The following is a 26929-nucleotide window of genomic DNA, read 5'->3' as shown; positions in this document are numbered from 1 at the left end:
ACATGGGAAAAAGTGCCCTTGGTTAAGCCCTGTTCACACATAGCACTACCATAAGTGAGCATATGCCTACATTTCATAAGGCATTTTGCTATGATTGCCACTCCTCTACATGATCTCACGAAGAAAAAAACTGCTTTCAAATGGACTTCAAAGGAACAGGATGCTTTCTTGCAGCTCAAGCATGCGATCATATGTGGTCCAGTATTGATTGTTCCTTACTTGCACAAGTCATTCGTGGTTGAATGTGATGCTTGTGGTGATTGCATAGGTGCTTTCCTAAATCAAGAAGGGCATGCAGTTGCATATGAGAGCCGTCTTTTGCATGATGCTGAACTTCATATGGATATCTATGAGAAAGAGCTCTTGGCTGTAATTCACGCCTTAAAGATTTGGAAACATTACCTTCTTGGGGCTGAATTTGTAGTCAAGACAGATCATCAAAGCTTGAGATACTTTCTATCTCAAACCAAGCTTTCAGAGAAGCAGACGAGAATGGCAAATTTTCTTTCCATGTTTCATTTTCAGATTGTGCATACTCCAGGAAAGAAAAATGTGGTGGCCGATGCACTATCTAGGAGGCCTTATGTTGCTGCAGTCTCAGTGGCCTCTCATGGAGACTTATCTGCTATGAGAGATTTGTATCATTTGGATGCTGATTTTTGCCATATATGGACTGATTTGATGGCTGGTCATTCACATGCCTCTTATGTTATCAACGAGGGTTATCTTATGAAGGATAATTGCCTATGTGTGGTGAAGGATTTGCGTCCAAAGGTTATGGACGAATGTCACGCTCCACCATATGCTGGTCATAGAGGTATTATGCCTACTACTCGTATGATTCAGAGGTATTTCTTTTGGCCGAGCATGCGTAAAGACATTGAGGCTTATGTGCGTGCATGTATTACTTGCCAAAAGGTGAAATTTGACAGGCAAAAGCCTCCAGGTTTACTTCAGCCATTACCTATTCTCTCGCAACCTTGGGAAAGTATCACGATGGATTTTATTTTGAATTTGCCTAGATCCCAGCATGGGAATGATGCTATTTGGACTATTGTGGACATGTTTAGCAAGCAAGCTCACTTCTTGCCCGTCAAGAAAACCATCAAAGCTCATCATATGGTAAAGCTTTTTCTTGCAAATATTTTCAAGCATCATGGTATGCCTAAATCCATTGTTGGGGATAGAGATCCCAGGACTACCTATTTTGGAGGGCTTTGTTTGATAATATGGATACTAAACTTGAGTTTTCATCAACTTATCATCCCCAAACAGATGGCCAAAGTGAAGCTGCAAATTCAGCGTGTTGGATTTATTGAAATGTTATGTGGTAGATCAAAAGACTGCATGGGAGAAGTATCTTCCACTTGTTGGGTTTGCCTACAACAATACGATCCATGCTTCCACGGGGAAGGCTCCGTTTGAGATTATTTATGGCAGAGTGGTCTTGCCACCCATCCTTCGTACAAAGGATGAGATTTTTGCAGCTGATGAATATGTTCGTGACTTGGATGTTGCCTTGGTCAGGTGCGGACAGCCATTGCAAGATCTCAGGATAAGCGTAAAATGGCTGCTGACAAGCATAGAAGGGACATGGAAGTCAAAGAAGGTGATTGGGTATTGCTGAAATTTGAGAAGGCTAGGCTTCGGAAGAGGCCAAGACGAGAAGGATCATATCCTAAGCTTTCTCCTCGCTATTATGGATCCTTCAAGGTGATTCAGAAGATCAATGAAGTATCCTACAGGCTTGCTCTACCTAGTCATTGGAAGATTCACAATGCTTTTCATGTGAGTCTATTTCGGAAATATGTGGGGCCAGATCCTGATGAGCCTGTCACACAGAAGATCCGCCAGAGATTGAAGAGCTTGAGGAGATCCTCCAGCCAGAACAGATTGTTTTTCACAAGGAGAGAGAGCTACCTGCAGGAAAGCTTTCCAGGAGATACCTTGTGAAGTTTAAGAATTATTTGCCTATTGATGCCAAGTGGGTAAATGACGATTATTTTGCAGATTATCCGCAATTGTTGCAGGTATATCTTGAGGCTTTTCAATTGAGGTCAACTCTTTAGAAGCCCGGGGGGATGTCACCAATTGGCCGACCATTTGGTTCATCTCCAGATTTTGTGTCTCGTTCACTTGAGGCCAGGCCGGTGTCTCATGTGAAGAGGCTAGTATCTTGCTGACATGGACGGGAGCCAGACTGGTGCCACCCGTGTGTTAGCAGGATGGTGTCGTATGGACGGGAGCCAGACCAGTGCCGATGTCACCAATTGGCCGACCATTTGGTCCATCTCTAGATTTTGTGTCTTGTTCACTTGAGGCCAGGCCGGTGTCTCATGTGAAGAGGCGAGTATCTTGCTGACATGGACGGGAGCCAGACTGGTGCCATCCGTGTGTTAGCAGGATGGTGTCGTATGGACGGGAGCCAGACCAGTGCCACCCGTGTATGACCTGGACTGTGTTCGACCCATGGGATTGTCACGCCATGGAAGAGCCAGTATGCGTGCCGTGTTTTGCCTATGGGACTGTCACACCATAGGGAGACTCGTGCCTGGAACTGTGTCTTACCTATGGGACGGTGCCGGGTTGTCCAAGCTCTATTGGAGAACCTCGGTCCAAAGGTGCTGAGATCAGGAGAGCCAGGCGCTAGTACGAGAGCGCCTGTTTGTGCGTGGTCTCGGAACACCAGTGTGGCGCTCTCCGCGGAGTCCAGTGAAAGCACAGGACCGTAGAGATTGGACCACACTAGTGGTCGTTCTGCTTCGAGCTTCTACATCGAAATTCGACTTCGAGCCTATTTGTTTGGTACTGTTTTCATATGTACATGGACATTATCTGGTTCTTGGAACCCATGGAGCATTGTATTCATTAAATACTCCCAATAAATATATCATATAGTGAGGGGGGGTCGGCCCGTTTCGGCCCCAGTGCTGGTGTCCATCTTTCCATTTCATTTCATTTCAATTTCAAGTTGTATTAAGTTGTCCATTTCAAATTTGTGGATTTAAAGTTGTGCTATTAAGCGTGTGGGTGTCCAATGGAGTCTTTCCCACTTGACGGGATCGGTTTCACAGGCTAGGCTGCATTGTGCTGCTCCAAATATCGGTGCCAAACCTAAATGTAAACGCAGTGTCACAGAAATCCCTAGAAGTGTGTAGCTCCAAGAAGATAATACCCTCAAAAGAAAGAGTCCATTTGCTCCAACTCTGTACCAAGAGTAGCCAAATGCTGAACAATAGCATCCTCCTTGAATGTCAGCATCGCCAGATGTAAGAACTCAACTGTCCCCTCTGAAAACTGATGTCGAGACTCCACAAGCCCAACCAAATCCAAATCCCAATCCTTCAAGTCCTGGAAGTACCACTGTGCCCCAGGCACGATCACGGACACGCTTGACCACAATTGAGAATCCTCACACAGAGTAAGGGAAATAGGAACATTCACAGCAGTGGTAACTGAAGTAGTAGTAGCCTCCTCAATATCATCACACAGCGTAGAAGCAGGCTACTCCATAGAGGACAAAGGGACCAGCAACACATCCTGGTCACTGGTTGTCGAAGAAAGAGTCGGAGGCGAAGTAATAGGAGACAAATTCCCCTTAGAAGCTGTGTGCAAAGAAAGCCCACTGTCTTCCTCAGAAACATTACGGGATATATCATCCTGGCAAGGAGAAGTATGCACAGAGACTAAAGGCAAGGCAACAGCAGAAACAAACTCCTCAGATGCAATGATCAAAACTAGCCCACTATCCTTCGCTGCAGGAACATCTCCAAAAGAAGTATCCACAAGATCACTGGTTGCATAGCACCCAGAAGAAGAAACCATCTGCCGATCACTGGCATCACCATACGAAGGTTGATGCCGTACGTACGTACGGATCAGCACCGTACGGTACAGCCGTACGGTACGGTACGATACCGTACTGTACGGATCCGTATGGAAACATTTAAATAAAAAATAAAAAATTGTGGGGCGTGTGGCGACCATGCGATTATAGATAAGCGACCAAAATTTGGGCATTTGTGTGTACTTGCAAAATCGTGTCCCCTGTGTGTACCTGCAAAACTCTGCAGAGCAAACTTCTTCGACTTCACAATGCCGCGCAAGACTAACCCGAACTGGGCAATCCACACCAATGTCCTGAGGGTTGTTAACACCCCTTCTCAGCAAGGTTCAGGTACTCGGCTATGGGCATGCAAGTATTGCGGGGAGCAGTACACTAGCACCATAACTCGTGTCATCAAGCACATGACAGGTATCGGGTGCACCAATCAATGTGGTCCATGTGATAAAATACCACAAGCTGTGAGGGACCAATTGATTGCGGAGAATTGTCCTGCAATGGGTGGTGCAAGCAGTGTTAGAGGTGGTGAAAGTACGCAAGATGCTCTCCATGATGCTTTTATTGGAGATGTTACAGGTTCAGGTACAGTAGATGAGGGTGAAAGTCTTTCGGCTTCAGCCCAATCCACCACAGGCAGGAAGAGGGCACGTATTGCCGATGATGAGGACCTCCTGCCACAAGATGCGAGAGGTACAGGGGAGGCATCAAAGCAATCCACTCTGCGTTCTTGTATCTCATCACAAGCTTGGGTAAAGGAGCGACAAAGGGTGGCAGAAATGGAGATTTGTCGTACTCTTATTGAGTGTAATATATCCTTCAATGTGTTAAGGACAGACCAATGGAAAAGAATGGTGAAAGCAATTGCGCAGGTAGGGCCTACTGAGACGTGGACAGGTGTTGAGTATACGAAGATGCATACATCCATGTTGGATGAGCAGAAGGCCTTGATAGACAAGGCGCTCACTCCTGTGAAAGCAGGTTGGCAGGAGTTTGGATGCACTATTATTTCAGATGGGTGGGCAGACATTCGCAAGAGGCACATAATCAATATCCTTGTGTCATCTTGCTTGGGCACCTATTTCTTGCGTGCGGTGGATGCAGGGAGAGTAGGCGACAGGATCACAGGGGAGTTCATTTATGGCCACATTCGACAGGCTATCCTTGAGGTTGGGGAGGACAATGTTGTGTAGGTGGTGACCGACAACGCCTCTAACTGCAAGGCAATGGTTCAAATGATCGAGGCAGAGTTTCCACATATAGTGTGGACTCCATGTGCTGCCCATTGTCTTGATTTACTTATGGAAGACATTGGGAAGCTTGTTTGGGTGCAGCCCATTGTTGCAGATGCTGTAAAGATCACCACCTTCTTCCGCAAGAAGCATCAGGCTCTTGCCATCTTTCGGAGCCATAGCCCTTTGGATATGGTGAGACCCTCCAAGACCAGGTTTGCCTTCATATTCTTGGTCTTGGGTAGGCTCTACAAGATAAGAGATTCACTATCATCAACAATTGTGGATCCAAGGTTGCGACAGATGCATCATTCAGAGGATAAGCATACAAAATACTTGCAGAGGCGGATCCTGGATGATGATTTTTGGCAGCAACTTCATAGCCTTTCAGTTGCACTTAAGCTCGTGTATGTCCTTCTCCGACTTACAGACATGGAGGGCTCAACTTTGGGACTGGTCTTTCATTTGTTTATGCAAATGAATGACCATGTTGCTTAGTGCTCCATGATGACTGCTCAACGGTAAGCAATAGTTCTACTTTCTTCCTCTTTCTTTGATTTTTATGACTTCTCGATTCTCATGACATGTCTGACTGACATGTGTACACTTAGCACTATAACCTAAGACATGTATTTTCAATCTCATTTTCAGTCGAGGTGAGATCTTGGACATTGTAGACAAACGGTGGACATTCATGAGCCGTCCCATCCATGCGATGGCTGCCATGCTCCATCCTCTCTACAGGTCGCCAGAGCTATGGAATAATACTGCTTTGAGCATGAAGCAGTGAGAGTATGTTGGAAGGATGTTCTCAGAGGTGGAGCAACTTCAGATCGATAGAGAGTTCACCACTTACATGAGTGGTATTGGTGCTTCATTTGCGAGACCTGTGTCATTGAGGAAGGAAGCCATGAAATTTCCTTTGACATGGTGGCACTCTTATGGAAGGGTTGGTCTTCCAAACCTTTCACGAGTTGTGTTCTATCTCAGGTAACTTGTAATTAATCTCTAAAGTATAGTCTTCGGAAGTGAAGCTTGATGTTTTAGCATTAAAAGATTTACAAATTTGCTCGCATTGCACTCATTTTTGCACAGGATTTCTCAGCTGGAGCACTGGAACCCATACTCTCTTATACACACTAAGATTCGGAATCGCCTTAGTACTTCTCAATTAGAGAAGTTGGTGTATTGCAGAGCTAACATGAGGCTCGTGCGAAGCTACCATGCTTTGGGGTCACCGAAGCAGGTATAAATTGAAATTTGGACTCAAGAAGAACTTAGAAGTAGAATATCCAATATGCAATTTCTAGTTCAATGAATATCCAATATGCAATTTGTGGCATGTTTAAACAGGTTGATCCAACACTACTCAAAATGGTAGATGAACCCAGCCCGGAGCTTGTGGATCGGCAGATTAGAGATGAGCAAGAGGAGTTTTTGAGAGCTTTACATAGAGAGCTTGAGAGCGTGGATTGTTGTGTGACCCGCTCACGTGCACGATCTCTCAGCATTCCTCTACGCCAGGCAGCTCTTGATCCAGGCTCTGCGAGACGAGAGAGCATTCGCAGGGGAAAGCTTCCAGTTCGTCGCACCTAGCAGAGGCGTGCAAATGAGGCTGTCGAACTCATTCACACTCAAATTCCCGAGGCACATGACGAGGATGCACTGGAGCTTGTTGCTGCTGAGCCATAGTTCGATGAAGAGGGCAATGGTATCAATGATAAAGGCATGCTCTCTTCAGAAGACTCATCATCTTCATCTGATGATGAGATTTGAGACTCTTGCGTCTAGACTCTAGAGTCTAGACAACTGTAGTGTTTCATTGTTTTGCTTTTTGCACTTGTGGACCAGGACATGTGCTGTAGACATGATATTTGTACTCTCTTTTATCATCTATGACTTTCATGGTTCTTGCTTATATCACTATGACGGCTAACCTGAGGTATTGTGTAATGGGCTTGGTAACTGATAATTGATTTAAACTTTAAGTAATGAGGTTCAGTCTTTATTTTAAGTATTTTGGTTGCTATGTCTACAAAATATTCAGGTTTCTAGGACTGTTTACAAATGGTACGTACTGTTTACGTACCTTAAAATTTGCTCCGTACAAAAGTACGTTCCGTACGTACTGATAGCGTGCCGTACACTACGTACCTTTCCACCTTGCACCATAAGCAACTGCCACATATAGAAAGTAGACGCATCATCAAGAGCATAGATGAAGTGTCGAAGAACCGAATCCTTATAATTCAGGAGGAGAAAGCCATAGATCTGTTCGTCAATCTTCCTCCAGCGACACACATCCTCCGCAGAGGCAAGGTCTGGTAAGCACCCATTCTTGTACGAGAGAAACTCCATCAAACCATACTCCCTGAGAATAGAAGTAACCTGCAACTTCCATGACTGAAAGTTACCACCATCCAACTTGTTTGCTAAATAACAGGAAAGTGGTACGGGAGCCAAATCTGATCATTGATCCAACTGATAGGACCAAACCGCATAAGATAAAAAAAATCGTCCAAATAAGAAAATGCTGATGTAGGTCCCTTCCTCCCACCAAAACGCAGCCCTAAGAGGTTGGACAGCACCCGAAAATCCTCTTGTAGCAAAAAACGCAGAAGCTTCTGTCAACTGTACCTCCAACCTTGAGGCCACCAGAAGAGGGAAGCAAAAAATGCAGATTTGATATAGAGAGAAAAGGCAGCCCCACAGGGCTTGGGAATATGCTGCAAGAGGGTGCAAGAGGGAAAGGCATCAACTAGGACTGTAGCTTGGGCTCTCCTCAAGAAAAAAAACGCACAATCTCAAAAGAAGAAGTGTCCTCCACAGGTACCAAGGGTGCCACCAAAGCCCGAACCACCACAATCCCCCTCTGCAAAAGGGAATGTCCACCTGAGAGGAAAACGCAGCCAAAGAGGGGCTGCAGTCCTGAAAAAAACAGGCTGCCTAGATCCAAACTCCAAGTAGAAGTGAAACGCTGATGAAAATATTACCTTCCGGCTGTAAGTGATGAAGCCAAACTGAAGGGAAAACAATCAGCAGAAGCTGTCCAGAAAACGCAGCAAGAAGAAGGCTGCAAATCATAGAAAAACGCTGAGGTTAAGGGGCTGTAAATAGGGCTGAATCTGGGGCAGCAGATGGAATCGCTGAACCAGGAGCGATGATACCATGAAAGAGTGCACAGAGCGTAAGCAAAAGAGCACTAGAGTGTGCTGAATAGAGAGTGCGAGAGAGAGAGAGAGAGAGAGAGAGAGAGAGAGAGAGAGAGAGAGAGAGAGATACGGAGCCAGCTATGCTGAATATACTGAAGTGGTACAGTCCCAAGCAAGAGACACAAGCAGTCTCATAAGTGAGGGAGCAAAAGATAGACTAGGCAAGATACAAGATTAAGAGGCCATCCCACCTATTTATAGGCGGGAAGTGTTGGCCGACTGGAGACCTTGAAGCTGGCCGACTGGGAAAAACCATACAGGCTGGAAAAAATCCCAAAAAAAATATAAAAATACGAGTGGCCCGCCCACAATCAAGGGCCATGCAAAAGGGACCAAAAGGACACCAGAAATGGGCAGAAACCGGGGATGAATGTGCTAACACCCCCTCTCAGCACCAGATGCTGAACAAACTCCGAGAAGCCGAAGAAGTCGTCCTCTGTCAAAGACAAAAGAATGCAGCAACAACAAGTACGAAGAAAGCTCCACAAGTAATCTCCACTGCAATTCAGCTACAAAAGCAACAGAACAAGCTACCACGTACACTATTCCTCTAGAAGAAAACAACCATGCAGGCTGCATTGTGCTGCTCCAAATATCGGTGCCAAACCTAAATGTAAACGCAGTGTCACAGAAATCCCTAGAAGCGTGTAGCTCCAAGAAGATAATACCCTCAAAAGAAAGAGTCCATTTGCTCCAACTCTGTACCAAGACTAGCCAAATGCTATACAATAGCATCCTCCTCGAAGGTCAGCATCGCCAGATGTAAGAACTCAACTGCCCCCTCTGAAAACTGATGTCGAGCCTCCACAAGCCCAACCAAATCCAAATTCTAATCCCAATCCTTCAAGTCCTGGAAGTACCACTGTGCCCCAGGCACGGTCACGGACACGCTTGACCACAATTTAGAATCCTCACATAGAGCAAGGGAAAAAGGAACATTCACAGCAGTGGTAACTGAAGTAGTAGTAGCCTTCTCAATAACATCACACAGCGTAGAAGCAGGTTACTCCATAGAAGACAAAGGGACCAACAACACATCCTGGTCACTGGTTGTCCAAGAAAGAGTCGGAGGCGAAGTAATAGGAGACAAATTCCACTCAGAAGCTGTGTGCAAAGATAGCCTACTATCTTTCTCAGAAACATTACCGGATATATCATCCTGGCGAGGAGAAGTATGCACAGAGACTAAAGGCAAGGCAACAGCAGAATAAAACTCCTCAGATGCAATGAGCAAAACTAGCCCACTATCCTTCGCTGCAGGAACATCTCCAAAAGAAGTATCCACAAGATCACTGGTTGCATAGCACCCAGAAGAAGAAACCATCTGTCGATCACTGGCATCACCATACAGGTCACAAAGCAACTGCCACATATAGAAAGTAGAAGCATCATCAAGAGCGTAGATGAAGTGTCGAAGAACCGAATCCTGACAATTCAGGAGGAGAAAGCCATAGATCTGTTCGTGAGTCTTCCTCCAACGATGCACATCCTCCGCAGAGGCAAGGTCTGGTAAGCACCGATTCTTGTACGAGAGAAACTCCGTCAAACCATACTCCTTGAGAATACAAGTAACCTGCAACTTCCATGACTGAAAGTTGCCACCATCCAACTTGTTTGTGAAATAACAGGAAAGTGGTACGGGAGCCAAATCTGAAGCTGTCATCATTGATCCAACCGATAGGACCAAACCTCATAAGATAAAAAAAAACCGTCCAAATGAGAAAATGCTGATGTAGGTCCCTTCCTCCCACCAAAACGCAGCCCTAAGAGGCTGGATAGCACCCGAAAATCCTCTTGTAGCAAAAAACGCAGAAGCTTCTGTCAACTGTACCTCCAACCTTGAAGCCACCAGAAGAGGGAAGCAAAAAATGCAGATTTGATATAGAGAGAAAAGGCAGCCACACAGGGCCTGGGATTATGCTGCAAGAGGGTGCAAGAGGGAAACGTATCAACTAGGACTGTAGCTAGGGCTCTCCTCAAGAAAAAAAACTCACAATCTCAAAAGAAGAAGTGTCCTCCACAGGTACCATAGTTGCCAGGCGTTTCAGAAACGGCAGGTATGAAACGGGTTTCATACGTTTTGAAACGTTTCATAAAAGGTAAGAAATGGGTACAAAAAGGTTTCATACAAAATAGAAAAAACATGTATATTTTTAACTTGAAATATAGAAAAGAAAAAACTGTTGACATAACTTATAATTGAATTCATTTCAATAAAAACAAAATACATGTAAGATATAATGATATCACAAATCACGTGGGTGATCACTGATGACTAAGCAGAAATCAAAAGGATCACCACGTGGGTGATGAGTCATGACTCAAAATCCAAGATCAAAATAAATAGCATGTCCAAAGTTCAAACTAAATAACATGTCCAAATAAAATGATACTGGCAGCAGCTGCTAGCTACTATCTGCATCCTCATCTGCATCCTCATGCTCATCCTCATCTGCATCTTTTGCCTTTGCAGCCTCACTCTCAAGGTCACTGCCGGTAGCCGAGTCCTCAAATGCCTCATCCTCTAGAGGTGCAGGTGCACCACTAGTACTAGCCTCTCGAGAAGATCGTGTAGTGCGAGCCGGAGCCATGATCTCCTCGTAGAGCATAGAATAGATGTCTCTCTCCTCCTGAGGAATGTCGGGAATCTCCTTGCACTTCATGATATCAATCTTATCTGGATTCACTTGGCGAGGCTCAATGGGATGACCCTTTTGTTCTAGCAATCAGAGATTGCAATGACAAAAGACAAGCCTCTCCAATTGTGCTGAGGAGAGTCTATTTCTCTTTTTCGTGTGAAAAAGAGCCCATGTACTCCAGTTTCTCTCACAAGGCCCTGAACTGCAATCCTGGGAGAGAACTCTCAATGCAATCCGTCTCTACATTGTACACAAAAAATAAAAAATAAATAAATAAATAAATAAAAAATGGATGATGAAAAAAACGCGTTTCATACAGCACGAAACGTTTCGAAACGTTTCGTACGTTTCGAACCTGTATGAAACGCGTTTCTATGCAACTGGGACAGGTACCAAGGGTGCCACCAAAGCCCGAATGACCACAATCCCCCTCTGGAAAAGGGAATGTCCACTGGTTGTCGAAGAAGGAGTCGGAGGCGAAGTAATAGGAGACAAATTCCCCCCAGAAGCTGTGTGCAAAGATAGCCCACTATCTTCCTCAGAAACATTACCGGATATTTCATCCGGGCAAGGAGAAGTATGCACAGAGACTAAAGGCAAGGCAACAGCAGAAACAAACTCCTCAGATGCAATGAGCAAAACTAGCCCACTATCCTTCGCTGCAGGAACATCTCCAAAAGAAGTATCCACAAGAGCAAAGGTTGCATAGTACCTAGAAGAAGAAACCATCTGCCGATCACTGGCATCACCATACAGGTCACAAAGCAACTGCCACATATGGAAAGTAGAAGCATCATTAAGAGCATAGATAAAGTGTCGAAGAACCGAATCCTGACAATTCAGGAGGAGAAAGCCATAGATCCGTTCGTCAGTCTTCCTCCAGCGACACACATCCTCCGCAGAGGCAAGTTCTGGTAAGTACCGATTCTTGTACGAGAGAAACTCCGTCAAACCATACTTCCTGGGAATAGAAGTAACCTGCAACTTCCATGACTGAAAGTTACCACCATCCAACTTGTTTGCGAAATAACAGGAAAGTGTTACGGGAGCCAAATCTGAAGCTGTCATCGTTGATCCAACCGATAGGACCAAACCGCATAAGATAAAAAAAACCGTCCAAATGAGAAAACGCTGATTTAGGTCCCTTCCTCCCACCAAAAAGCAGCCCTAAGAGGCTGGACAGCACCCGAAAATCCTCTTGTAGCAAAAAACGCAGAAGCTTCTGTCAACTCTACCTCCAACCTTGAGGCCACCAGAAGAGGGAAGCAAAAAATGCAGATTTGATATAGAGAGAAAAGGCAGCCACCTAGGGCCTGGGAATATGCTGCAAGACGGTGCAAAAGGGAAAGGCATCAAGTAGGACTGTGGCTTGGGCTATCCTCAAGAAAAAAAACGCACAATCTCAAAAGAAGAAGTGTCCTCCACAGGTACCAAGGGTGCCACCAAAGCCCGAACCACCACGATCCCCCTTTGCAAAAGGGAATGTCCACCGGAGAGGAAAACGCAGCCAAAGAGGGGCTGCTGTCGTGAAAAAAACAGGTTGCCTAGATCCAAACTCCAAGTAGAAGTGAAATGCTGATGAAAATATTACCTTCCGGCTGGGAGCGACGAAGCCAAACTGAAGCGAAAACAATCAGCAGAAGCTGTCCAGAAAACGCAGCAAGAAGAAGGCTGCCAATCAGAGAAACGCAGAGGTTAAGGGGCTGAATAGAGAGTGCAAGAGAGAGAGAGAGAGAGAGAGAGAGAGAGAGAGAGAGAGAGAGAGAGAGAGATATGGAGCAACTATGCTGAATATACTGAAGTGGTACAGTCCCAAGCAAGAGACACAAGCAGTCTCATAAGTGAGGGAGCAAAAGATAGACTAGGCAAGATACAAGATTGAGAGGCCAGCCCACCTATTTATAGGTGGGAAGTGTTGGCCGACTGGAGACATTGAAGCTGGCCGACTGGGAAAAAACCATACAGGCTGGGAAAAATCCTAGAAAAAATATAAAAATACGGGTGGCCAGCCCACAATCAAGGGCCATGCAAAAGGGACCAAAAGGACACCAAAAATGGGCAGAAACCGGGGATGAATGTGCTAACACCCCCTCTCGGCACCAGATGCTGAACAAACTCCGAGAAGCTGAAGAAGTCGTCCTCTGTCAAAGACAAAAGAATGCAGCAACAACAGGTACGAGGAAAGCTCCACAAGAAATATTCACAGCAACTCAGCTACAAAAGCAACAGAACAAGCTGGCAGGTAGACTATTCCTCTAGAAGAAAACAACCATGTAGGTTGCATTGTGTTGCTCCAAATATCGGTGCCAAACCCAAATGTAAACGCAGTGTCACAGAAATCCCTAGAAGTGTGTAGCTCCAAGAAGATAATACCCTCAAAAGAAAGAGTCCATTTGCTCTCACTCTGTACCAAGAGTAGCCAAATGCTGTACAATAGGATCCTCCTCGAAGGTCAGCATCGCCAGATGTAAGAACTCAACTGCCCCCTCTGAAAACTGATGTCAAGACTCCACAAGCCCAACCAAATCCAAATCCCAATCCCAATCCTTCAAGTCCTGGAAGTACCACTGTGTCCCAGGCACGGTCACGGACACGCTTGACCACAATTGAGAATCCTCACACAGAGTAAGGGAAATAGGAATTCACAGCAATGGTAACTGAAGTAGTAGTAGCCTCCTCAATAGCATCACAGAGCGTAGAAGCAGGCTCCTCCATAGAAGGCAAAGGGACTAGCAACACATCCTGGTCACTGGTTGTCGAAGAAAGAGTCGGAGGCGAAGTAATAGGAGACAAATTCCCCCTTGAAGCTGTGTTCAAAGATAGCCCACTATCTTCCTCAGAAACATTACCGGATATTTCATCCGGGCAAGGAGAAGTATGCACAGAGACTAAAGGCAAGGCAACAGCAGAAACAAACTCCTCAGATGCAATGAGCAAAACTAGCCCACTATCCTTCGCTGCAGGAACATCTCCAAAAGAAGTATCCACAAGAGCAAAGGTTGCATAGTACCCAGAAGAAGAAACCATCTGCCGATCTCACTGGCATCACCATACAGGTCAGAAAGCATCTGCCACATATAGAAAGTAGAAGCATGATCTAGAGCGTAGATAAAGTGTCGAAAAACCGAATCCTGACAATTCAGGAGGAGAAAGCCATGTATCTGTTCGTCAATCTTCCTCCAGCGACACACATCCTCCGGAGAGGCAAGGTGTGGTAAGTACCGATTCTTGTATGAGAGAAACTCCGTCAAACCATACTCCCTGAGAATAGAAGTAACCTGCAACTTCCATGATTGAAAGTTACCACCATCCAACTTGTTTGCGAAATAACAGGAAAGCGGTATGGGAGCCAAATCTGAAGCTGTCATCGTTGATCCAACCGATAGGACCAAACCTCACAAGATAAAAAACACCGCCCAAATGAGAAAACGCTGATGTAGGTCCCTTCCTCCCACCAAAACGCAGCCCTAAGAGGCTGGCAGCACCCGAAAATCCTCTTGTAGCAAAAAACGCAGAAGCTTCTGTCAACTGTACCTCCAACCTTGAGGCCACCAGAAGAGGGAAGCAAAAAATGCAGATTTGATATAGAGAGAAAAGGCAGCCACACAGGGCTTGGGAATATGCTGCAAGAGGGAAAGGCATCAACTAGGACTGTAGCTTGGGCTCTCCTCAAGAAAAAAACGCACAATCTCAAAAGAAGAAGTGTTCTCCACAGGTACCAAGGGTGCCACATAAGCCTGAACCACCACAATCCCCCTATGCAAAAGGGAATGTCCACCGGAGAGGAAAACGCAGCCAAAGTGGGGCTGCTGTGCTGAAAAAAACAGGCTGCCTAGATCAAGTGAAACGCTGATGAAAATATTACCTTCCGGTTGTAAGCGACGAAGCCAAACTGAAGGGAAAACAATCAGCAGAAGCTGTCCAGAAAACGCAGCAAGAAGAAGGCTGCCAATCGGGGAAAAACGCAGAGGTTAAGGGGCTGAATAGAGAGTGCAAGAGAGAGTGAGAGAGAGATATGGAGCAACTATGCTGAATATACTGAAGTGGTACAGTCCCAAGCAAGAGACACAAGCAGTCTCATAAGTGAGGGAGCAAAAGATAGACTAGGCAAGATACAAGATTGAGAGGCCAGGCCACCTATTTATAGGTGGGAAGTGTTGGCCGATTGGAGACACTGAAGCTGGCCGACTGGGAAAAAACCATACAGGCCGGGAAAAATCCCAGAAAAAATATAAAACTACGGGTGGCCAGCCCACAATCAAGGGCCATGCAAAAGGGACCAAAAGGACACCAGAAATGGGCAGAAACCGGGGATGAATGTGTTAACACCCCCTCTCAGCACCAAGCACCAGATGCTGAACAAACTCCGAGAAGCCGAAGAAGTCGTCCTCTGTCAAAGACAAAAGAATGGAGCAACAACAGGTACGAGGAAAGCTCCACAAGTAATCTCCACAGCAACTCAGCTACAAAAGCAACAAAACAAGCTACCAGGTACACTATTCCTCTAGAAGAAAACAACCATGCAGGCTGCATTGTGCTACTCCAAATATCGGTGCCAAACCCAAATGTAAACGCAGTGTCACAGAAATCCCTAGAAGCGTGTAGCTTCAAGAAGATAATACCCTCAAAAGAAAGACTCCATTTGCTCCAACTCTCTACCAAGAGTAGCCAAATGCTGTACAATAGCATCCTCCTCGAAGGTCAGTATCGCCAGATGTAAGAATTCAACTGCCCCCTCTGAAAACTGATGTCGAGACTCCACAAGCCCAACCAAATCCCAATCCCAATCCCAATCCTTCCTCAGATGCAATGAGCAAAACTAGCCCACTATCCTTCGCTGCAGGAACATCTCCAAAAGAAGTATCCACAAGATCGGTGGTTGCATAGCACCCAGAAGAAGAAACCATCTGCCGATCACTGGCATCACCATATAGGTCACAAAGCAACTGCCACATATGGAAAGTAGAAGCATCATCAAGAGCATAGATGAAGTGTTGAAGAACCGAATCCTGACAATTCAAGAGGAGAAAGCCATAGATCCGTTCATCAGTCTTCCTCCAGCGACACACATCCTCCGTAGAGGCAAGTTCTGGTAAGTACCGATTCTTGTACGAGAGAAACTCCGTCAAACCATACTCCCTAAGAATAGAAGTAACCTGCAACTTCCATGACTGAAACTTACCACCATCCAACTTGTTTGCGAAATAACAGGAAAGTGTTACGGGAGCCAAATCTGAAGCTGTCATCGTTGATCCAACCGATAGGACCAAACCTCACAAGATTAAAAAAACCGTCCAAATGAGAAATAGCTGATTTAGGTCCCTTCCTCCCACCAAAACGCAGCCCTAAGAGGCTGGACAGCACCCGAAAATCCTCTTGTAGCAAAAAACGCGGAAGCTTCTGTCAACTGTACCTCCAACCTTGAGGCCACCAGAAGAGGGAAGCAAAATATGCAGATTTGATATAGAGAGAAAAGGCAGCCACCTAGGGCCTGGGAATATGCTGCAAGACGGTGCAAGAGGGAAAGGCATCAAGTAGGATTGTAGCTTGGGGTATCCTCAAGAAAAAAAACGCACAATCTCAAAAGAAGAAGTGTCCTCCACAGGTACCAAGGGTGCCACCAAAGCTCGAACCACCACAATCCCCCTCTGCAAAAGGGAATGTCCACCGGAGAGGAAAACGCAGCCAAAGAGGGGCTGCTGTCCTGAAAAAAACAGGCTGCCTAGATCCAAGCTCCAAGTAGAAGTGAAACGCTGATGAAAATATTACCTTCCGGCTGTAAGCGACGAAGCCAAACTGAAGGGAAAACAATCAGCAGAAGCTGTCCAGAAAACCCAGCAAGAAGAAGGCTGCCAATCAGAGAAAAACGTAGAGGTTAAGGGGCTGAATAGAGAGTGCAAGAGAGAGAGAGAGAGAGAGAGATATGGAGCAACTATGCTGAATATACTGAAGTGGTACAGTCCCAAGCAAGAGACACAAGCAGTCTCATAAGTGAGGGAGCAAAAGATAGACTAGGCAAGATACAAGATTGAGAGGCCAGGCCACCTATTTATAGGTGGGAAGTGTTGGCCGACTGGAGACACTGAAGCTTGCCGACTGGGAAAAAACCATACAGGCTGGGAGAAATCCCAGAAAAAATATAAAAATACGGGTGGCCAGCCCACAATCAAGGGCCATGCAAAAGGGACCAGGAGGACACCAGAAATGGGCAGAAACTAGGGATGAATGTGCTAACACCCCCTCGCAGCACCAGATGCTGAACAAACTCCGAGAAGCGGAAGAAGTCGTCCTCTGTCAAAGACAAAAGAATGCACCAACAACAGGTACCAGGAAAGCTCCACAAGTAATCTCCACAGCAATTTAGCTACAAAAGCAATAGAACAAGCTACCAGGTACACTATTCCTGTAGAAGAAAACAACCATGCAGGCTGCATTGTGCTGCTCCAAATATCGGTGCCAAACCCAAATGTAAACGCAGTGTCACAGAAATCCCTAGAGCCTGTAGCTCCAAGAAGATAATACCCTCAAAAGAAAGAGTCCATTTGCTCCAACTCTGTACCAAGAGTAGCCAAATGCTGTACAATAGCATCCTCCTCGAAGGTCAGCATCACTAGATGTAAGAACTTAACTGCCCCCTCCGAAAACTGATGTCGAGACTCCACAAGCCCAACCAAATCCCAATCCCAATCCCAATCCTTCAAGTCCTGGAAGTACCACTGTGCCCCAGGCACGGTCACGAACACGCTTGACCACAATTGAGAATCCTCACACAGAGTAAGGGAAATAGGAACATTCACAGGAGTGGTAACTGAAGTAGTAGTAGCCTCCTCAATAGCATCACACAGCGTAGAAGCAGGCTCCTCCATAGAAGGCAAAGGGACCAGCCACACATCCTGGTCACTGGTTGTCGAAGAAAGAGTCGGAGGCGAAGTAATAGGAGACAAATTTCCCTCACTATCCTCCTTAGAAACATTACCAGATATATCATCCTGGCAAGGAGAAGTATGCACAGAGACTAAAGGCAAGGCAATAGCAGAAACAAACTCCTCAGATGCAATGCGCAAAACTAGCCCACTATCCTTCACTGCAGGAACATTTGCAAACGAAGTATCCACAAGATCACTGGTCGCACAGCACCCAGAAGAAGAAACCATCTGCCGATCACTGGCATCACCACACAAGTCACAAAGCAACTGCCACATAGAGAAAGTAGAAGCATTATCAAGAGCATAGATGAAGTGTCGAAGAACCGAATCCTGACAATTCAGGAGGAGAAAGCCATAGATCTGCTTGTCAGTCTTCCTCCACTGACACACATCCTCCGTAGAGGCAAGGTTTGGTAAGCACCGATTCTTGTACGAGAGAAACTTCGTCAAACCATACTCCCTGAGAATAGAAGTAACTTGCAACTTCCATGACTGAAAGTTACCACCATCCAACTTGTTTGCAAAATAACAGGAAAGTGGTACGGGAGCCAAATCTGAAGCTGTCATCGTTGATCCAACCGATAGGACCAAACCTCATAAGATAAAAAAAACCGTGCAAATAAGAAAACGCTGATGTAGGTCCCTTCCTCCCAGCAAAACGCAGCCCTAAGAGGCTGGACAGCACCCAAAAATCCTCTTGTAGCAAAAAATGCAGAAGCTTCTGTCAACTGTACCTCCAACCTTGAGGCCACCAGAAGAGGGAAGCAAAAAATGCAGATTTGATATAGAGAAAAGGTAGCCACACAGGGCGTGGGAATATGCTGCAAGAGGGTGCAAGAGGGAAAGGCATCAACTAGGACTGTAGCTTGGGCTCTCCTCAAGAAAAAAAACGCACAATCTCAAAAGAAGTGGTGTCCTCCACAGGTACCAAGGGTACCACCAAAGCCCGAACCACCACAATCCCCCTATGCAAAAGGAATGTCCACCGGAGAGGAAAACGCAGCCAAAGAGGGACTGTTGTCCTGAAAAAAACAGGCTGCCTAGATCCAAACTCCAAGTAGAAGTGAAACGCTGATGAAAATATTACCTTCTGGCTGTAAGCGATGAAGCCAAACTGAAGGGAAAACAATCAGCAGAAGCTGTCCAGAAAACGCAGGAAGAAGAAGGCTGCAAATCTGAGAAAAACACAGAGGTTAAGGGGCTGTAAATAGGGCTGAATCTGGGGCAGCAGATGGAATCGTTGAACCAGGAGCGATGATACCATGAAAGAGTGCCTAGAGCGTAAGCAAAAGAGCACTAGAGTGTGCTGAATAGAGAGTGCGAGAGCGAGAGAGAGAGAGAGAGATAGAGAGAGAGAGAGATATGGAGTAACTATGCTGATTATACTGAAGTGGTACAGTCCCAAGCAAGAGACACAAGGAGTCTCATAAGTGAGGGAGCAAGAGATAGACTAGGCAAGATGCAAGATTGAGAGGCCAGCCCACCTATTTATAGGTGGGAAGTGTTGGCCGACTCGAGACACTGAAGTTGGCCGACTGGGAAAAAACCATACAGGCTATGAAAAACCCCAGAAAAAATATAAAAATACGGGTGGCCAGCCCACAATCAAGGGCCATGCAAAAGGGACCAAAAGGACACCAGAAATGGGCAAAAACTGGGGATAATGTGCTAACAACGGGGACGGCCCAGTGTACTGTGGGAGTGCTGCTTGCTTACACATTGGTGTGGCATGTGAACAGGTGGTAAGTATTACCATTTTGGTCCTTTTTTAAAATGTAAAATCCATAAGCTATGGTCACTTTAATATTTATAAGCTAATATGTTCGCACACGTTTAAAAGAGGGGCTGGACATTTTCTAGTGTGGGTGCCCATAGTATTAAATAGGTATTACGGTTATATAACCTTTGGAAAAGGTTTTGCATGAAACATTTTAGTATTTTTCCCACGTGGGTGGTTGGCTTCACTTTTCTCTCCATCGCCTACTAAAATTATGCTGTTCTGTACCCACCTCCCTAATGTACCTGCCTCCCACCTGCACAGCTGTCCATCTGTACCTTATACAAGGGTGGTTGTATCTATTGCAAGTACTGTACCTGCTATACCTTGTGACTGATTGATTGTACTTGTTGCAAGTATTGTACCTACCGTACTTTATATCTGGTTGATTGTACCTGTTGCAAGTATTGTACCTATTGCACCTTGCACCAAGTACTGTACCTATTGCACCCTGTACCTATTGCAAGTATTGTACCTACTGTACCTTATACTTGGCTGATTGTACCTGTTGCAAGTATTGCACTTGCTGTATCTTGTACTTGGTTGACTGTACCTGTTTGTTATATGCACATTATGTTTGTGCTACACACATGTGTTTCACTTGTTTACTTTGGAGTTTTCCTTGAACGACACCACGTTCATATACTTCGGGGATTGATGAGTTGGTCACCAATTTTAATGCTTCTTTTGGCATGATGTATATCCATTAGATGGTATGCATTGATTTTTATGATCAACTATGGTTTTCATGGATTTAAGGAGCTTCTATGCTTTTATCCATGGTTTTATAAGGATCTTTTGATCTTTTGAATAATTACATGTGCTTTGAAGGTAGCATTTGCCTTCGTTTTTTGCACGTAATTTTGGAGTATATTTTTTGTACTCTTGTATATATTCCATCTCGGATACCTAGTTGCTTATATATCCAGGTGAGTTATTTTTCTACCCTAACTTTATTGTGTTTTGGGTAGTTATCATTAGAAAGGCGCCAATAATTCAATTTCTTTTCTAATGATGTACTCAGAAGGAGTTATTCCTTGATGTAGTCTCAAGTATATAGAGACAGGTTTAGTATGTGAAAGTCTGGATAAGGCTATCTTATTCCTTTTATACAGGATTTTATTCATATTTTCCTAGACGGCATACTAGGGAGTTTCAAATTGTTAAGGTATGTATAGGTGGTATCATGGTGGTATGGGACGCTAGTGATCCTTCACATATATTATCTTATGGGATAATTTGGGCTCAAGATTGTTGCTTTGCTTACATCACTTAGCATGTTGACCTCAACATTCAAAGACAATCTCATTTTCTAAATTCAGTAGAAGTTATATTGTGGACATTCTCTAAATAAACTTCTTTTATCTATAGCCTGCATGTTTTGATGAGGGTAATCTTGTCGACATTTTCACTTGTTGAAATCTCTTTCTTATCTTGTGGAGTTCGGATAAGAAAATTTGGATTCTTCGTTTGTTGGTGTTTCTTTCTCTAGTTCCGTACTTTAGGTGATTTATATACTCAACCTGATTGTTTACGGATGGACATATGTGACTCATCGAGACGTTGATGACTCTCTATGTTGATATGGGTAACTCCGGACGTCGATTATTCCATATGCAGATGTGGGTATGTCGGGGTGCCGATGAATCCCTGGTTTCTACTGTTATAATGCCATGCTTTCTTACTTTATTCCGAAAGGTTTACAACGAGGAAGTTACTTTGAATGTGAATTGCTCTGATCATCCGCAGTAGTCTGATGGGCAAACAGAGTGTATGAATTAGATTGTAGAGTATATGCTTCGTGTATATGTCTCTAGGAAATCATCATATTGGAAAAAATATCTTCCAATGATGAAATTTACCTATAGCAGTTTTAAATATACAAACAAGAGTCACTTGAGGGCCCTCCTATATAATAGGGACATGGGGCACACTCAAGGGAGGCTTGGGCTTATGAGGCCAAGACTATGTTATGCTCTCTTGTGTAGAGGTTCATATCTACTCATCTACCATTTCACACTATAGCTACATGCTATTGGATTGGAGTTATACCTCTTGATGGTATGAAGTATCAAGGTAGAGGTATGATGTATTTCATTATTATTCATGTGTGCATCCCTTGGACTCGGGGGTGGTTGGGTAGTTGAGTTTATGCCTGATTTATGCATGTTTATACATAACAATTATCTAGAGAGATCTTAGGATTTTAACACTGTTGTACTTGAATTGTACTTGCTGTACCAAGTGCCTCATGTTTCTTATTTGTGTAAACTCAATATTTACTAAATTAAGTTCAAAGATTTATCTAAGTTTTGTGCAAAGCAGGAACAAAGCATGTTTATGCTAGCCATGCTCAAGAAGTTTTCCTAGTGTGGTTAGTTTTTCCCTGTGTGGTGGTGCTAACGGCGTCCTGAAAACTTCTAAGAGTCAGTGAAGGTTAGACACACTAGGGAATCTGGAAGATGGTGGATCGCATGCAGCCTTGCCGAGGGCCCTTGTGGGCAAGCGGCATTGGTGGTATGGGACGCCAAGACGCACTAGCATGGACTGATGGGAGTGGAACCTTAGGTCCTAGGTTGGGTGGTGAGCTTGCCTACACCCCTTTTATTTGGTTTCTCTAATCTTGTTTATGGATGTGTATTAGGTGATCCTTGGGAGGAGACTGGATCAGTGGATTGTTATTTATAACAACAATAAGCACTAACATCAGAAACTAACATACAAGAAGAAGGCATAGACGGAGTACTATATTTGACAAGCAACGTATAGCCATCATGAGCCAAGTTGGCCTCTTCCTCATTGTCACCTGTGGTAGCCACCAAACCTTCGTGCTTTTCTTTTGCTCACTCGCAATACGCTTTCTACATTCTTCAATGACATGTCTAGGTTTTTTCTGCAATAGTTACACCGTTTCTTTTTGTCCCCACCCTCTTTTGAGGCAAGAGGATCTGAATGGGCAGGTGCCTTGTCCTTAGGCTTAGCACTAGAAGATGCTCTAGATTTTCCTTTGCCACGAAAAGAGGTTGCAAAGGCTTGATCTGCAGCAATCATACTATTCTAGTTGGACCGAGATTGCTCTTCCTGAACAAGAGAGCTACCAAATCATCAAATGTGGACAAATCTGAATTTCTCTTCATCAAGAGCGAAAGAGTGGTAGCAAATTCTTGATAGGATTTAGGCGAACCGTTGAGAACTGTAGAAACAAATGAATTGTGAGATATCACCTCATCAATATTGATTAACTGCCGTGGCAAATCCGTAACACAGAAATTACCCTCCGTCATATGCTCTATGTCAAGCTTTTTTCAGAGATAGGCTACATGAGCTTCATTGCGGATCTGATACAAAGAGACAAGTATATCCCATGCACAGAAGTACATGAACGGATACGAGGAATGGCTTGTTGTCTACATGAGAGAGCAACAAGTCATAACTTAGCACCAATTACATATACCCATAAATTCTTTGCAACCAGTACATGCTTCATCACATATGCCCACATGGGATAGTTAGCTTGTCCTCGGCAAAGAGCATACTGAATACATCATTTTTAGCCATGACTAAAAGCAAACTAACAATCTACCCCAAGAAAATGTCACTGCAAACCCTAAAACTTAAAAGGCAATCTTCTGAGATGCCCAATCATTCATTGATCACAAGGACCTGCAAGTATATTCAATATTGAAACGTGAATAGAGGCTTGATGACCAAAAAAGACCCTAGTGAATAGAGGCTTCATCTCTCTCTCTCTCTCTCTCTCTCCAAAAAAAAAAAGTTGCATAATGGGAGAGCAAAAGATCATGAAGATCTACGCGTGGAACATTTTGCCCACGAGCACCATGTATTGGCTCCCATTCTTTCCAGTCTTTTTAACAAAGCACTCTGTGAAGGCTTCCCACCCTCCTGGACTACCAACACCATTGTCCCCATCCACAAAGCAGGAGACCCCACAGACCCAGGTAACTACAAGACTATGAGTAAGCCTCTTGGTCCAGGTCCAAACCACAATGAATCAATAATGACTCATTTATATAGTTATTTATTGCTGCTATAAATAACAGTCCAGTCATAAATAGCCAATAACCTTGGATTTATTAAATCTGAACCCTAGCCACTTGAATCCGCTTGCTTTCTCTTCCTGTCCAGGTTCTGTCTAGTTTGCTCAAACTGCTGAGTATCATCTAAATTTCTAAGTGCAGTGCTCTGCTGAGGATATTTCAGCCTCCTCCTTTATGGATTGAACTGAGAAATTGCCAAATGAGTTACAGCAAACAGCTATTCTGATTCACTCTTTTACCTTGGTTCAGCAGATAGCGATTGCACTCCCCTTAGCGGCTTTTGCAGAGGACGTTTCACTTAGGAGAGGTCAAGTTTAGATTGAGTTTCCCTTACATGTGCACTCACAGCGGTAAGCCCTCCTGCCATAACATAAAGTTTCTTTACTCTTTAATATGTTCGGCTGCCTATTGGGACGTGGATGATCTTTCTGCCCATGCTTTGGTGCTGACCATTACAGACGACTTGTGATTCACCACCTGTTCCCAGTGGGGTAGTTCTTGCAGCTTGCTCATCATATTTTTCTTTTTTCTTTTTTTCTACAAAAGCTGAATATTCTAATGCAGACTTTGCTACCTTTTTAATAGGATTCCTTAGTATCTAAACTAGACTTAGTTACAAAGGAATATTTTTTAGGAAGTAATTTTAAAAGTGGAGCATCTTAGATCCTTGTATGTATGGTTTTCGCAGGAAACAGAGGAGCTAATAGCTGATGTGCTAAATGTGGAGGTTTTTAGACAGACAATTGCTGGCAACATTCTGGTTGGGAGCTACTGCACTTTTTCCAATAGAGGGGGTTTGGTATGTACATGTTCTTGCTTTGTTCTCTGGTTTATCATTGGTCACGGAGTTCCATACAGGCATTAAGATTCTTGCTCATGGCGGGGAGAGGGGGACCATCATAACCACCTGTTAGGCTTGGATGAGCAATCTTACCGTCCAAGCAATGTGGATTTGCGTATCTAGCCTCTTTATGGGCTTTACTTTGTTTGCCTTTTTAAGGTGGTGTTGTTCAAGTTGCATTTTCTGGCTTTTTAAAGGAAGGAATAGCAGCTTGTTTAATTGTCATGTTTCTGAACCAGGTTCATCCTCACACATCTGTAGAAGATTTGGATGAGTTGTCTTCCTTGCTGCAAGTGCCTTTGGTAGCTGGGACTGTGAACAGAGGAAGTGAGGTGATTGGAGCAGGCTTGGTCGTGAATGACTGGACGGCTTTCTGTGGATTCGATACTACTGCAACCGAGCTTTCAGTAATAGAAAGTGTATTCAAGCTAAGGGAGGCTCAACCTAGTGCCATTGTGCAGGAGATGCGGGCATCACTGATTGATACCCTGGCATAATACATTGAGTGGAATAAATGTTGCTAAAGCTTGTTTCCATTGGTTGATATGGTTTCACTTGCTTGATATGGTTCCATTGGTTGATATGGTTTCACTTGCTTGAGTTACTTTAAATCGCTTTGCCATCTTACCCACACACACGAACATGTGCTTAACTTTTATAAGATGACGTTGGAATATATACAATAGCCTTACCGTGAGCTTAATGTCAAATATGGACTTAGTGTTTATAGTTACTTAAGACTAGTAATAGACATTGGATTATTTTTAAGTTTGGCCAACCTAGTGTGAAAATTAGTCACTTGTATATAAGTAATTTTTGATAGTAAGCAATGGACAAGTATTCCCTTGCACTAGTTTACTTGTGAGATCTCCTCCTTCCCTTTTCTTGCTTGCTTGCTTTTATGCTTTTGAATCTTGCTTGCTTGATGGATGGATGCTAGTTAGGTTTGATTGTAGGTTCTCTTCTTGCAATAGATTCTTCTTCTTCCCCCACCTTTGTGCGAGAGAACTATCACAAAGGACCACCTCTTCTCGCTTCCATCTAGCCATTAAGAGCTCTCCCTTCATCCTTGTAGCAAGGAGCATTCCAGCATGATAATAGAGTGAGGACATGACGGATGAGTTAGTGTACCCACATGGGAAGATGCATTTGTGGCTCTAAGGAAAAACCTAACAACACATGCTTCAACAAGGCTAAGATAAGCTCTTGGCTTGAACATATTTGGCGCCACTATCGCAAACTAGCCTACGGCTTAGCTTTGTTTTTGTGTCCATTCGAAGCTATATGGGTCACCCAATCTTGCTGGTGTTGATTAGGAGGTCAGACTCTAAAAAACATAATGTTTTAGAGTTATTGGATGTGTTTGTTTCTATGTTTGCTTTTGATTTGAAGTTTACTTTAAATTAGGGCATTCTATTTCATCTATTGGTAGGGTAAACCTTGTTTTTTTGGTGATTTGCATGAAATTGGAGTCTAAGAGGCTTAGATTCTCTTTGCTTTGATCCAAGAATTATCTTAGCAATTGTGATTAGGAGTGGAGTCCACTTTGAAAACATGAGCATTGAGCTCCATTAGGTTGAATTAGAGTGAGATTATCATTTTTTGTGCATGCATTTCATAAATTTTTCATAATTCATACATTATTGCATGGAAAAACTAGAAGCATGCAAAATCATCTAAAACAATAAAAAACACTTAATTCGTTGCATTATAATCATTTACTAAGACTAGGATCCTTAATCCCTCTCTATCAAGTTTAAAAAATGATAGGAACTACCAAAAACTAGGTTAAACTAGCTCTCAGGTAGGGGATGTGAGTGCACAATCTTGTAGGAAAAGACATCAATCTAGACATGTGAGCCTGCGGACGTGAGCTTGGACATGTGAGCCTATAGATGTCAATCTGGACACGTGAGCTTGGATACGTGAATCTATAGAGGTGAGCTTGGTGGATACATGAGCTTAGACACATGAACTTACAAACATGAGCTTGGAGGTAGGTATACCTAATATAGTACAAATAAATCAATATAGCTATAAAGACCTGTATGGACGCACCTACCCATGTCCTTGGAAGATTTTCCTTAGTGATTATTAAAAAAATTGAAACATAATTAATATGTAAAAATGTATACCAAACATGTCTTAGGTCCAAATCCTAGTTTTTCGTGTCCCAAGTAGGGCTATTTCATACTAAGAAAGTACGTAAGCCAAGTTCATATACAAAAAAAGATATGGGTACAATGTATACATGAACACACATACATGAGCCACGAGACGTTTGACAAGAGAGTCGAGCCCATACACATGAGCCTAGAGATGTGAGCTTAGACACGTGAGACTAGAGACATAAATATCCTAGACACGTGAATATATAGACATGAGCTCACAAATGTGAGCTTG

At 44.0% G+C, this 26929-nt stretch overlaps 2 protein-coding genes and 1 long non-coding RNA gene across 3 annotated transcripts in view; all 3 read left to right on the top strand.

Moving 5' to 3' along the window:
- Positions 1 to 25223, top strand: part of LOC147603023 (eukaryotic translation initiation factor 6-2) — a 55224-nt gene extending 30001 nt beyond the window's left edge. The window contains exons 6-7 of the mRNA XM_086797108.1: positions 24374 to 24484; positions 24766 to 25223. Of these exons, the coding sequence (XP_086653234.1) occupies positions 24374 to 24484; positions 24766 to 25023 (369 nt within the window). The 3' untranslated portion in view covers positions 25024 to 25223. The remainder of the gene's footprint in view (positions 1 to 24373; positions 24485 to 24765) is intronic.
- On the top strand, positions 4096 to 5290 carry LOC147603025 (uncharacterized). The gene has a single exon (XM_086797393.1). It carries the CDS (start codon positions 4096 to 4098, stop codon positions 5032 to 5034), a length of 939 nt encoding a protein of 312 aa, XP_086653519.1. The 3' UTR covers positions 5035 to 5290.
- On the top strand, positions 6187 to 6944 carry LOC147603024 (uncharacterized). The gene is made up of 2 exons (XR_015265691.1): positions 6187 to 6319; positions 6427 to 6944. It is a non-coding gene; the product is annotated as an uncharacterized LOC147603024 (long non-coding RNA).
- Positions 25224 to 26929: the final 1706 nt, after the last annotated feature.

This window comes from Cibotium barometz, chromosome 65 (assembly GCF_041138505.1).
Source record: "Cibotium barometz isolate CiBa-2024 chromosome 65, ASM4113850v1, whole genome shotgun sequence".
Classification (NCBI taxonomy): Eukaryota; Viridiplantae; Streptophyta; class Polypodiopsida; order Cyatheales; family Cibotiaceae; genus Cibotium; species Cibotium barometz.
This window is presented reverse-complemented; position numbering and strand designations above follow the sequence as displayed.